We start from the raw sequence: 12,983 nt of genomic DNA, 5'->3' as shown, positions 1-12,983 counted from the left end.
TGCCCCCCTACCGAGAACTTTCACTTGGCGACCACTTTCTGGATGCTTCCACCTGTCCGCGGATCCCCACTTCCAGCTCAAGAACTACCCACTCCACCCATCCATGCAGAGACAAAACTTGTCCCCTTCATTGGGCAGTCCCCGATTTGAGCCTGGATGCCCCCGATTTGTTCTTCAGCTTATGTGTTGCTGCCTGGAATACCTTGCACTGTCCCTGTCTTTTCTCCCTGATGTTTCTGCTTCGCGGCCGTTAAGACTTCCGCTATACTACTGCGATGCCTCCTGCTCACAACAGCCTCAAAGTGCCTCACGAGACTATCGTAAGCCTTTCCCTCATCAGGCTTTGGCTTACCACCATGTTGTGCCCACCTCTGCTCACCTCAGACGGTCGTAGCCGTGGAACTCTCTTCTCCTTTTATGGTATAGCTAACAATCATTTTCTTACTTCTTTCTTCTTCCTCTCCTTTTCTTCTTCTCCCTATTTCCCTCTTTCAATACTTCTCTTCTTTATTAGTCCCTAAACTGGGATTTGTCTGCATGATGATGATATGAATCGTACTAAGTGGGAACTCCCACCGAGTCGGGAGTGAGGTACTGTGTAGATTTAGATCTTTAACCCCATTGTCCTGTAACTATTACATTGTCGCTCAGTCTCCTGATCGTTATCCTTCCAACAATATGACCGGCTTCATGAGGCTTCTCCTCTGTGCCTGGGGATCTTACGCAGTGCCCAGGTCCACCAGTATGGGGTCCATGTGCAAAAACTGGTAGTGACCTTCGGCAATTGTTGGACATTACCTAATATGATATATACCCCCCGAAGAGTTGTTCACCATCCATAAGATTTAGCCAAGCCCTCACTCCCGACTCTTTACACTCAGCCTTCCCTCTTAAAGGTCTCGGATGTTTATTACACATGACACGGGTGTAGTTGTTACAGCAGTTGTCTTTACATGACCCTCCATATTTGCCTGGTGTCTGTCCTACTTGTCCATGCATTATGTTATGTTATGTTGTTCTGATCCTCTGTTTATGATAGTTGTTATGTTATCGATTATTTACTAGAAGCTAGGTCTGCGCACCTTTTTTGTTCCCCGCTCTAGTTCTCCCCCCCGAAACACAACTCAGCAAGTCTAATCCATCTCTCCCTTTTAACTGTTAATTAATGGCCAATTCCCCAGCACATCCCACAAGAGCCCCTAACCCTACCTCATCGGATTTTCTTGAACTATTGCTCCCATCTACCACCACCTCCTAACTTCTCACTGACCCCAGGCCTTATCACTTGCCCCTGACCCTCAGGTTTCGCTGACCAGACATGGCATATTCACACTCAATAGTCCTATCTCTTCCTCATAAGATCCCCCTGTGGGGTCACTCTATTGTTGATCTCTAGTCCCCAACTCATCTTCACCTTAACCAATTGCCGACCTTCTGCTCCCCTAGGTCTCTCCGTGACGGAGATCTCCCACCTCTCGTGTGACCTCGTCCGCCACCCCCAAGCAACGGACGCTGGTAGTCAGAGTTGACCCAGCCGGTGCTGCTCTCGGAGTTCCGAGGGGTTGACAGGTTCAACCCTTCCACCGGCCCCACACCCCCCGTACCCCACCCAAGTTCACTCTCTCCCTGCCACCCCCCTTCCTTCTTCTGATCCCCCCTCTCTCCCCTCCCCTCCTCCTTCCTTTCCCCCCCCCCCCTTTTTTTTTTTTCTCTATCTTTCTCTCTTCTTTCTCTCTCTCTCTCCCCCTCCCCTAGGACTCCCCTCCCGGAAGCTCTCTAGCTAAACTTACCTCGCTCAAAATGGTACCACCACTACAGAACAAGACTAAAAATATGTCTCTGAAGCCTGTCTCCTTTAATGCCAAAGGCCTAAACATTCCAGAGAAGCGCCACCAGACGCTATCGTTAATGCAAAAACTAAAGGCAGATGTGGTCCTCCTTCAAGAGACCCATTTCAGTGCTAAATCTACCCCCAGACTATCCAACCGTGCCTTCCCTGTAGAATTTCACGCGACATGCCCCTCTGCGAAGTGTAAAGGTGTTTCCATACTTCTCTCCAAGAACTTTGACCTTCAACTTTCGGGTACCCTAGCAGATGACGATGGGAGGTTCCTTTTCATCAAAGGCACTTTTAAAAATAGGATGTTCACCTTCGCTAATATATATAGCCCCAACTCCTCTCAAGTACCTTTCTTTCGGAAAGTAGTGCACAAACTACAATCTTTCACGGAAGGAATGCTGATCCTCGGTGGCGATTTTAACGCCCCCTTGGATCCTTTAATGGACACCTCCTCGGGGTCCTCCAGCCTGACATTCCGTGCCCTCAAGCAAATCAAGAAAAGTCTCCAGGAACTATTACTCCACGACACGTGGCGATCACTGTATCCCAAAGACAAGGATTTCACCTTTTTCTCTATCCCGCATAATAGGTATTCCCGCATTGACTACCTCATGGCTTCCCAACAGAACTTACACCATTTGACCAAAGCCTCAATTGAACCTATGACGATCTCGGATCATCACCCCATCACAGCCCTTTTCACTTTCCCTGAAAAGCTTGACCGGTCCAGCATCTGGAGGTTAGATGCTAGCATTCTCACAGACGAACTCAGAGCAAACGAAATTCGTGACTGTTTAACCAATTATTTCATAGAAAATGATACACCTGGGATCTCCCCCCTTACCCAATGGGAGGCACATAAATGTGTCATAAGAGGGAAATTTATCTCCCTAGCTGCTGCCCTCAAGAAAGAAAGAGCTGCCACCCTAACGGGACTGTTTTCGAAGCTTAGGTCCCTTGAAACCCAGCACAAGAGAACTCTTGCGTTGGACACGCATACTGAATTAACGAACGTCCGCACCCAGATCCAAGATATCTTGGGATACCAGACAAAAAAGAAATTCGCCCTATCCCAGAAGCTCTTCTACGAGCATGGGAACAAGTCAGGCCATCTTCTGGCCCAAGCCCTGAAAACTAAAACAGCTAAGCGAACGATCCATCGTATACACTCCCCCACGGGTTCGATCCTTGAAACCAACACAGATATAGCTTTGGAATTCGAACGGTATTATACCTCCCTCTACAACCTCAACCTCTCCAACCCACAAACTCCAGACCCTCACAAACGACTTGGCGATATCCAGACGTATCTCTCTAAGCTCCCTCTTAAGACTATCCCCCTGGACACCCTCCAAGCTCTGGAAGCCCCTATCTCTTCGGCAGAATGGTCACAAGCCGTAAAGCAACTGAAACCTGGTAAGAGCCCTGGCCCTGATGGGCTGACCTCAGCATATTATAAATTATTTGTAGAGACACTTCAAACGCCCTTCCTGAAGGCCTTCAATTCCACTCACACCTCGAAATCTCTCCCCGGCGGCATTCTAGAAGCCCACATTACAGTTATACCCAAACCAGATAAGGACCTCACACTCACTAGTAGCTATAGGCCGATCTCCCTTCTCAATGTAGACGTGAAAATATTTGCAAAAATCCTCGCCAATAGATTTCTCCCTCTTCTCCCGGCCCTTATATCCCCCGATCAGGTAGGTTTCGTCCCCGGACGAGAGGCAAGGGATAACACCCTAAAATCCATCAATATCCACCATTTGATCACGCAAACTAAACAGCTTTCTTCCTATCCCTGGACGCGGAGAAGGCGTTTGACAGAGTGGCCTGGGACTATATGGAAGCAGTTCTCACCTCCCTGGGACTCGGCCCTCACATAACCAATATGATTATGTCCCTCTACTCCACACCGACAGCACGGGTCAGGGTCAACGGCACTCTGTCAAACGCCTTCTCCATCCGAAATGGAACGAGGCAGGGATGCCCCCTTTCCCCGATCCTATTTATCCTTACGCTAGAACCTCTCCTCCAGACCCTCAACTTGAATAGTGACATCAAAGGCGTCCACACTCCACTGAAAGAGTTTAAATACGCGGCCTTCGCCGATGACATTTTAATGTATCTCACGAAACCCATCACCACCATTCCAATCGTCCTCTCAGAGTTTAGTAAGTTTAAGGCGGTATCTAATCTTAAGATAAACTTCTCTAAGTCGTATGCTCTTAATATTTCCCTTCCAGAAACACTCCAGACACAATGCGAATCGAATTTCCAGATACGCTGGAAACCCGATTCTATCACTTACTTAGGCACCCAAATCCCACGGAAGTTATCAGACCTATATGTGACAAATCACCTCCCCATCCTACATAAATTGACGACGGATCTCGAGAGATGGAACAAACAGATTCTATCTTGGTTTGGCAGGATCGCAGTTCTCAAGATGAACGTTTTACCCCGCTTATTATATATCCTCCAAACCTTACCCATACAGGTCCCCCAATCTTTCTTCACATCCTATAATAACATTTGCTCTAGATTTGTATGGGGACACCGGAAACCCAGAATCTCAATTAAGACTCTTTCTCGCCCGAAACATCTGGGAGGCTTGGGCTTCCCAGATATACTTAACTACTACAGAGCGGTCCACCTGACCAGGATTGTAGACTGGAATGTCCAGGACCCCTATAAAGAATGGGTTCCGTTGGAAGCATCTTTTTCATCTATACCACTCGCCTCTTTACCCTGGATACGACCTGCCCACATCCCTGCCTCTGTCACCCTCCACCCCCTGTTACACCCCACTCTGAAATGCTTTCAGCAAATTTGCTCTCGTACGAAAATCTCCTCGATCCCCGGGCCCCTATCTCCGATCAAGTGTAATCCAGACTTCCCTCCCGGTCTGTCTCCCGACTATCTGTCGGAACACTGGCCACAAGACAGTTTACGCGCCTACCATCTGTACAACAGAGGTAAACTCATCTCCACCCCTATCCTTGCCAGCACCGTAGATAGACCACCCATTCCACCTTGGACTTACCTTTTAATTGCATTTTTTCTGCAATCCTTAAACAGGGACTCCCAGTGCTCCAGACCTCTATCTCCTTTTGAAAAGCTTTGTATCCAAACAACCCCCCAAAGACATGTCATAGCCCTCACCCACAACATGCTATGGGATGGGGAACAACCCGGATCCACCTTGGCTTGCAAACGCTGGGAGGAAGATCTTTCCCTGTCCATAACTGACGAACAATGGAGCACCATCTTCCAGACTATCCACAGAGGCTCCTCCAATGTTAGCACTCAAGAAAATAATTACAAGATCCAATCGAGGTGGTACCGCACCCCCTCTCTTTTACATAAATTCACCCCTAACACCACCGACATCTGCTGGAGATGCCTCCTGGAAAAGGGTACACCACTGCATATTTGGTGGTCCTGTATTCTCCTTCAGGACTACTGGAGAGAAGTATGTAGAATCACTTCCCAAATTACCACCTACAACATTGAACCCTCCCCGTCCCAATGCCTTCTCCACCTTTCACCTTTATCTAAACGAGCCTACCATGGCTCCCTGGCGATGCATATGCTCAATGCGGCCAAACAGTGTATCCCGATCCACTGGGGGTCGCCCAGAGTCCCCTCCATTAAAGAATGGTTTACCAGAATCAACAAAACAGCCGAAATGGAAGAGTTGATCCATATTTCCAAGGACACCCCCTCGAAATTTAGCACGAAATGGGCCTGTTGGAAACACTTTCAGACCACCACAACCTACGCAGAAGTATACAAATAAAGACATCAGGTCCATAGTTTTACGACCTTGACCTTACAGGGCCTAATCTACCTTTCTATCATTGATCTTTTTGGTACAGACTCTGAGAGAAGGATAAAAATCTAAGCTACATATCCATTACTCTACTTCGGGAGGGGGTCATAGGGAAGGGGGATCCCCCCCCCTTCACTTGATTCCCTTTTTGCCTTCCTCCTCCCACCCCCCCCCTTTTTTTTTTTTTTTTTTTTTTTTGTCTCTCTCTCTCTCTGTCTCTATATCTCACTTTCCCCCACCCTCCTCTCTCCTTCCCCCCTGCTCCATCCCCCCATCCCAGTCCGCTACCAGACCACCCCAAAGCAGACGTTCACACATGCGATCTCTCGTGAATACCACACGCCTCCAACTACATGTAACCTTCCCCATTCTAGGTAGACCCCTCTAGGGGTCTCCCTAGCGATGTCCCATAACACGCACTGGCCCCTTGTCCCCGCGAAGATTGACCCACCACACACATTACTATTGGCCCCTTGACCCTCCCTCTCATTGGCCCTCCTGTAAACATTGGGGCAATTCATCATAGAGTAATAAGATTTGGGCCACGCCTGATGGTTTGCAATCCGCCTGTACACCGGACATGCACCTAACTGGCTTCTTTTTACACGCAGATCTGGTCCTGTACATTTCGTGATGTTCCCGTGTTATGAATATTCTATCACTCTGTAACTATGCCGATTTTGTATTCTACCTGTTGTTGGAAATACTTGTTCGTCTGTATTTTTGAACTTTTTTCAAAATAAAATATGTTTAAAAAAAAAAAAAAAAAAGAAAGGGATGAAAGGAATGATCAGAGGAGGACATGGTAAAGTATCAGGGATCCCAATCCATTATGGTGTCCCCTGAGAGGTGATGCGGGGATCCCCCAAGGTGCAGAGTCTAAGGGGTAGTTGGTCTTCACCAGAGCTCCTGATGGTGGAGATGGGCCGAGAACCCTAGTGGTCCTGGTTTCTTTTGCTGCAAACTGGCACCAAGTCATAGCCCTCAGGATCACCCCACTGGGGGGGGGTTGGAATTGAAAAGCTATGGTGCGGATATTGTTCACAGGGCTTCAGACAAGAGAGTGGCCAGGCAGAGTGCTTGGCAAGTAGTCATGTCCCTGGCAGGTGAGATAGTAGTCAGGTTCCAGGCAGAGGAGAGAGTAGTCGGGTCCCAGGCAGACGAGAAGGTAGTCAGGTCAAATGGTAGGTAAGTATTATAGTGCTCTGGTTCTTAGGTGGCTAATGATAGGACAGAGCACCAGCCACTTCAAAGGTTCTAAAAGTTCTACATTACAGTGTTTTTAAAAATTTAACCTGACATGTCTTCTTTATCACCAGGATATCAAAAAGAGCTCAACTATAAACACTCAGACGGATCATACAGCGCCTTTGGAGAACAAGATGGTGAAGGCAGCACATGGTGAGGTTAATACTAATTCTAGAGTCACTCTCCATGTCAATATTATCATTATTTTAATACAGGATTTATATAGCAACAATTTGCACAGTGCTTCACAAAATGAAGAGAGAACGTACACGAATAATAATAATCAACGCAAGAGGGATCAGTTGGTCCTACTTGTTAGAGCTTTCAATGCAATAGTGGCTGGTGCTCAAAATTTTGGGGTGCGGCACAAACTAACATCACCAACCCCTCCTGTGCTGGCAGAAGACATGGACGGCAGCGATCACTTGGCATCCCTCCCTGGAGGAGACAGACAGTGGATGCCTTATCTTATAGAGGCAGGGGAAGGAAGAGCCGAGTCCACTCAGACCAATTCTGCCAGGGAGCACACAGAGACATTCTCCTCCCGGCCGCACAGGAACAGGAAGTATGTCCTGAGACACGATTGTCTAGGCATATGGGCAATAGGGGCTTCCTGATTGGCCGGGAGGAGAATGAGGATATTCATTTGCTATTGTCACACAAGTGGGTATGCTTTGGGCGCCCCCCGAGCCCACCCTTTTGAAGCCTATTGGAGCCTCTGGCTCTAATCACGTGCTTCAAAAAAAAAAAACCCCATTGGAATCTATGCATCCGGCATCCTGCATGTAGATTAGTGGGACGGACGCATTGATGGGGGGGAATCGGCCATAATGGATGGGCTCCTACTGTTACAATCTAAAACAAAGGGTCAATTGATACAAAAGGTAATAGATTAGGTGATGGACAAGGTAAAAGTACAATTTATTAGTTAGAGACAGAATAGGCATCTCTCTGAAGAGATGGGTATTTAGGGATCTCCTAAAGGTGAACAGAGTAGAAGATAGTCGGACAGATTGGGGTAGGGAGTTTCAGAGGATGGGAGATGCTCTGGGGATGTCCTGGAGGTGAGCATGGGAGGCAGCAACAAGGGAGTTAGAGAGAAGGATAAAGAGAAGGTTTTGGGAGGAGTGTAAAGGATGGTTTGTGTAATATTTTGAGACTAGGTTAGTGATGTAGCTTGGTGCAGAGTTATGGATGGCTTTGTATGCTGTTGTTAGTATTTTGAATTCTATGCGGAATTCTTTCAGAAGACGTGGAGGAATTGGCAGAGAAGAGAAGTGAACACTGAACAGTTGGTAAGGTTAATAAGCCTGGCACCAGCATTCCTAGTGGACTGAAGAGGGGTTAGCCTATAGGGAGGTAGACCTATGAGAATGGGATTGCAAAAGTCAAGGCGAGCAATAACAAGGGAGTGAATGAGCAGCTGGGTGGTTTAATTGGTTAAAGCGGAGCTCCACCCTCTCCCCCCCCTCCCTCAGTGCAATCTTCTGGGACATGTCACAGGTCTCAGAAGATTGCCTGGCCAATAACAGCACGCAGCTCGGCTTGCGCATGTGCAGTTCACGCTGGCTGTGAAGCCACAGCCGGGCGCCCACAGTCAGAATGTCGGCGGAGAGGAGCAGGGCTTTGTTTGCCCGCATCACTGGACCGTGGGACAGGTGAGTGTCCGATTATTAAAAGTCAGCAGCTACACTTTGTGTTAGGTTGTTGTGTGGGTGGAACTCTGATTTAAGAAGTGGCAGATTTTGGAAATGTTACGAAGGGTAAGCTGGCAAGATTTGGACAGCAATTGGATGAAGAATATTCATTGCATGTCTAGAGTAGCTGTAAACTGATATAAAGCAAGCAGGTACATACAGTCCAATGAGCGCACCAAACAAATGACCAAAAATCCATGGTTTTTAATGTTAAAATTGATTCAACCATGGCACTACCTGCACATTTTCTTTCGGTGCCTGCGTGGGTTTCCTCCGGGTGCTCCGGTTTCCTACCACACTCCAAAGACATGCAGGTAGGTTAATTGGTTTTGGTCTAACTTGATCCTACTATGTGTAAAGTATATATAAATGTGAGGTAGGGACCCTAGATTGTAAGCCTTGAGAGCAGGGTTGATGTGAATGTATACTTTTGTGTTTGCCTCCTATTTATCATGAGTTGAACTTAAAGGTCTACGACTTTTTCTATGTACACAAAAGGTCTATTTCTCTCAAATATTGTTCACAAATCTGTCTAAATCTGTGTTAGTGAGCACTTCTCCTTTGCCGAGATAATCCATCCACCTCACAGGTGTGGTATATCAAGATGCCGATTAGACAGAATGATTATTGCACAGGTGTGCCTTAGGCTGGCCACAATAAAAGGCCACTCTAAAATGTGCAGTTTTATCACACAGCACAATGCCACAGATGTTGCAAGTTTTGAAGGATTTTGTAATTGGCATGCTGACTGCAGGAATGTCCACCAGAGCTGTTTCCCTTGAATTAAATGTTCATTTCTCTACCATAAGCTGTCTCCAAAGGCGTTTCAGAGAATTTGGCAGTACATCAAACTGGCCTCACAACCGCAGCCCACATGTAACCACACCAGCCCAGGACCGCCACATTCAGCATCTTCACCTCCAAGATCGTCTGAGACCAGCCACCTGGACAGCTGCTGCAACAATCAGTTTGCATAACCAAAGAATTTCTGTACACACTGTCAGAAAGCTCATCTGCATGCTTGTCATCCTCAATGGGTCTCAACCTTATTGCAGTTCGTCGTCATAACTGTCTGGAGTGGAAAAATGCTCAGATTTGATGGCGTCTGGCACTTTGGAGGGGTGTTCTCTTCACGAATAAATCCCATTTTTCACTGTACAGGGCAGATAGCAGACAGTGTGTATGGCATTGTGTGGGTGAATGGTTTTCTGATGTCAACGTTGTGGACCGAGTGGCCCATGGTGGCGGTGGGGTTATGGTATGGGCAGGCGTATGCTATGGATAACGAACACAGGTGCATTTTATTGATGGCATTTTCAATGCACAGAGATACTGTGATGAGATCCTAAAGCCCATTGTTGTACCATTCATCCACGACCAACACCTCATGTTGCAGAATGATAATGCACGGCCCCATGGTGCAAGGATCTGTACACAATTCCTGGAAGCTGAAACATCCCAGTTCGGACATGTCTCCCATTGAGCATGTTTGGGATGCTTTGGATCGGCGTATATGACAGCGTGTTCCAGTTCCTTCCAATATCCAGCAACTTCGTACAGCCATTGAAGAGGAATGGACCAAAATTCCACAGGCCACGATCAACAACTTGATCAACTCTATGCTTAGGAGATGTGCTGCATTGCATGAGGCAATACGGTAAAACTGCATGGAGTGGCCTTTTATTGTGGCCAGCCTAAGGCCGCGTACACACGGGCGGACTGACTGACGGACTTGGTCCGCTGAAACGTGTTTCAGCGGACAGTCCGCTCGTGTGTGGGCTTCAGCGGACTTTTTCAGCGGACAGTCTGGCGGACTAAGTCTTTCGGAATTTCCGTAATATTGTCCGTCCAAACTTGGTTTCAGCGGAGAGTCCGCTCGTGAGTAGGCAAGTTGGACGGACTAAGTATGGCGCATGCTCAGAAAGGATTTACACGGCCGAAGGTTGCATTGCAGTGTATTGGACGTCATATTTCTAGTCCCGTCGTACGTGCTGTACACGTCATCGCGCAAGCTTTCAGCGGACTGTCTGTTCATCGTGTGTGGTCAAGTCCGTTCATTCAAAAGTAGGACGGACTGTCTGTCGGATTGTCTGACGGACTTAGTTGGCCAGACAGTCCGCCCGTGTGTACGCGGCCTAAGGCACAGCTGTAAAATAATTCTGCTCATGAAAATAGGGGCAACATACAAAAGTGTTGCGTTTTTTATATATATATATATATATATATATATATATATATATATATATATATATATATATATATATATATATATATATATATGCCGTATTTATTGGAGTATAACATGCACCCCAAGTTTAGGAGGGAATTTTAAGGAAAAAACCTTTTAGGAGGGAAATTTAAGGAAAAAAACATTTAAATGCCCATCAATGCAGCCTTATCAGTGTCCATCTGAAGCCTCGTCAGTGTCATTTGCAGGTTTGTCATACAGCCTGTCCATCATTGCAGCCTTGTCATGCAGCCTGTCCATCATTGCAGCCTTGTCATGCAGCCTGTCCATCATTGCAGCCTTGTCATGCAGCCTGTCCATCATTGCAGCCTTGTCATGCAGCCTGTCCATCATTGCAGCCTTGTCATGCAGCCTGTCCATCATTGCAGCCTTGTCATTGCAGCCTTGTCATTACAGCCTGTCCGTCATGCAGCCTTGTCATGCAGCTTGTCCGTCATGCAGTTTGTCCGTCATTGCAGCCTTGTGCATCGTTGTTCCCTCAACGAAAAATGGCGCCCGGAAGTTCTCGGCGGCTTTCGGCCGCACTCGGAGGCTTTTGGCCACCTCAGCTTTAGCCGTATTCGGCGGCTTTCGCCCGCCTCGGCGGTACTCGGCGCCTTTCGCCCGCCTCGGTGGTACTCGGCGGCTTTCGGCCGCTCTCGGCCTTTCTCGGCGGTTTTCGGCCGCCGAGAAGGGGCAAAGGCGTCCGAAAGCCGCGAGAAGGGCCGTAGGTTGCCGAGTACGGCAGAGGAGGCCGAAAGCCGCTGAGTACGGCCGAAAGGGGCGAGAGGGCCAAGGCCGGCTAAAAGCCGCCCAGAGCCCAAAAATTGCGCGGAAATCGCGGGGGATCGGCGTATAACACGCACCCGCATTTTTCCCCTGATTTTAAGGGGAAAAAAGTGCGTGTTGTATGCCGATAAATACGGTAAATATATATATATATATATATATATATATATATATATATATATATATATATATATATATATATATGTATTTATATATGCGCGCGCGTGTATGTGTATATATATATAATATACACACACACAGTATCTCACAAAAGTGAGTACACCTCTCACATTTTGTAAATATTTTATTATCTCTTTTCATGTGACAACACTAAAATTATACTTTGCTACAATGTAAAGTAGTGAGTGTACAGCTTGTATAACAATGTAAATTTTCTGTCCCCTCAAAATAACTCAACACACAGCCATAAATGTTTAAACCGCTGGCAACAAAAGTGAGTACACCCCTAAGTGAAAATGTCCAAGTGTCAATATTTTATGTTGCCACCATTATTTTCAAGCACTGCCTTAACCCTCTTGGACATGGAGTTCAACAGAGCTTCAGATTGCCACTGGAGTTCTCTTCCACTCCTCCATGATAACATCAAGGAACTGGTGGATGTTAGAGAGCTTACGCTCCTCCACTTTCCATTTGAGGAGACCTCACAGATGCTCAACAGGGTTGCTTGGCCAGTCCATCACCTTTACCCTCAGCTTCTTTTTCAAGGCAGTGGGTCGTTATCATGTTGGAATACTGCCCTGCGGCCCAGTCTTCAAAAGGAGGGGATCATGCTCTGCTTCAGTATGTCACAGTACATGTTGGCAATCATGGTTCTCTCAAGGCATTGTAGCTCCCCAGTGCTGGCAGCACTCATGCAGCCCCAGACCATGACCTCCCACCACCATGCTTGACTGTAGGCAAGACACACTTGTCTTTGTCCTCCCTACCTGGTTGCCGCCACACATGCTTGACACCATCTGAACCAAATACATTTGTCTTGGTCTCATCAGATCACAGGACATGGTTCCAGTCATCCATGTCCTTAGTCTGCGTGTCTTTAGCAAACTGTTTGTGGGCTTTCTTGTGCATCATCTTTAGAAGAGGCTTCCTTCTGGGACTACAGCTATGCAGACCAATTTGATGCAGCGTGCGGCATATGGTCTGAGCACTGACAGGCTTACCCTCCACCCCTTCAACCTCTGCAGCAATGCTGGCAGCATTCATACATCTATTTCCCAAAGACAACCTCTGGATATGATGCTGAGCACTCAATTTTTTTGGTCGACCACGGCAAGGCCTGTTCCGATTGGAACCTGTCCTGTTAAACTGCTATATGGTCTTGGCCAC

The 12,983-nt window shown here is 47.3% G+C and overlaps 1 protein-coding gene across 1 annotated transcript in view; it reads left to right on the top strand.

The window, feature by feature from the left end:
- Nucleotides 1-12,983, top strand: part of LOC143929793 (alpha-2-macroglobulin-like protein 1) — a 198,952-nt gene that overhangs the window by 147,016 nt on the left and 38,953 nt on the right. The window contains exon 19 of the mRNA XM_077453770.1: nucleotides 6,995-7,076. Coding sequence (XP_077309896.1) covers nucleotides 6,995-7,076 — 82 coding nt within the window. The remainder of the gene's footprint in view (nucleotides 1-6,994; nucleotides 7,077-12,983) is intronic.

The sequence above is a fragment of the Lithobates pipiens genome, unplaced genomic scaffold (assembly GCF_037356315.1).
Source record: "Lithobates pipiens isolate NorthernLeopardFrog02 unplaced genomic scaffold, aLitPip1_a1.2 Scaffold_25, whole genome shotgun sequence".
In the NCBI taxonomy this organism is placed as follows: Eukaryota; Metazoa; Chordata; class Amphibia; order Anura; family Ranidae; genus Lithobates; species Lithobates pipiens.
This window is presented reverse-complemented; position numbering and strand designations above follow the sequence as displayed.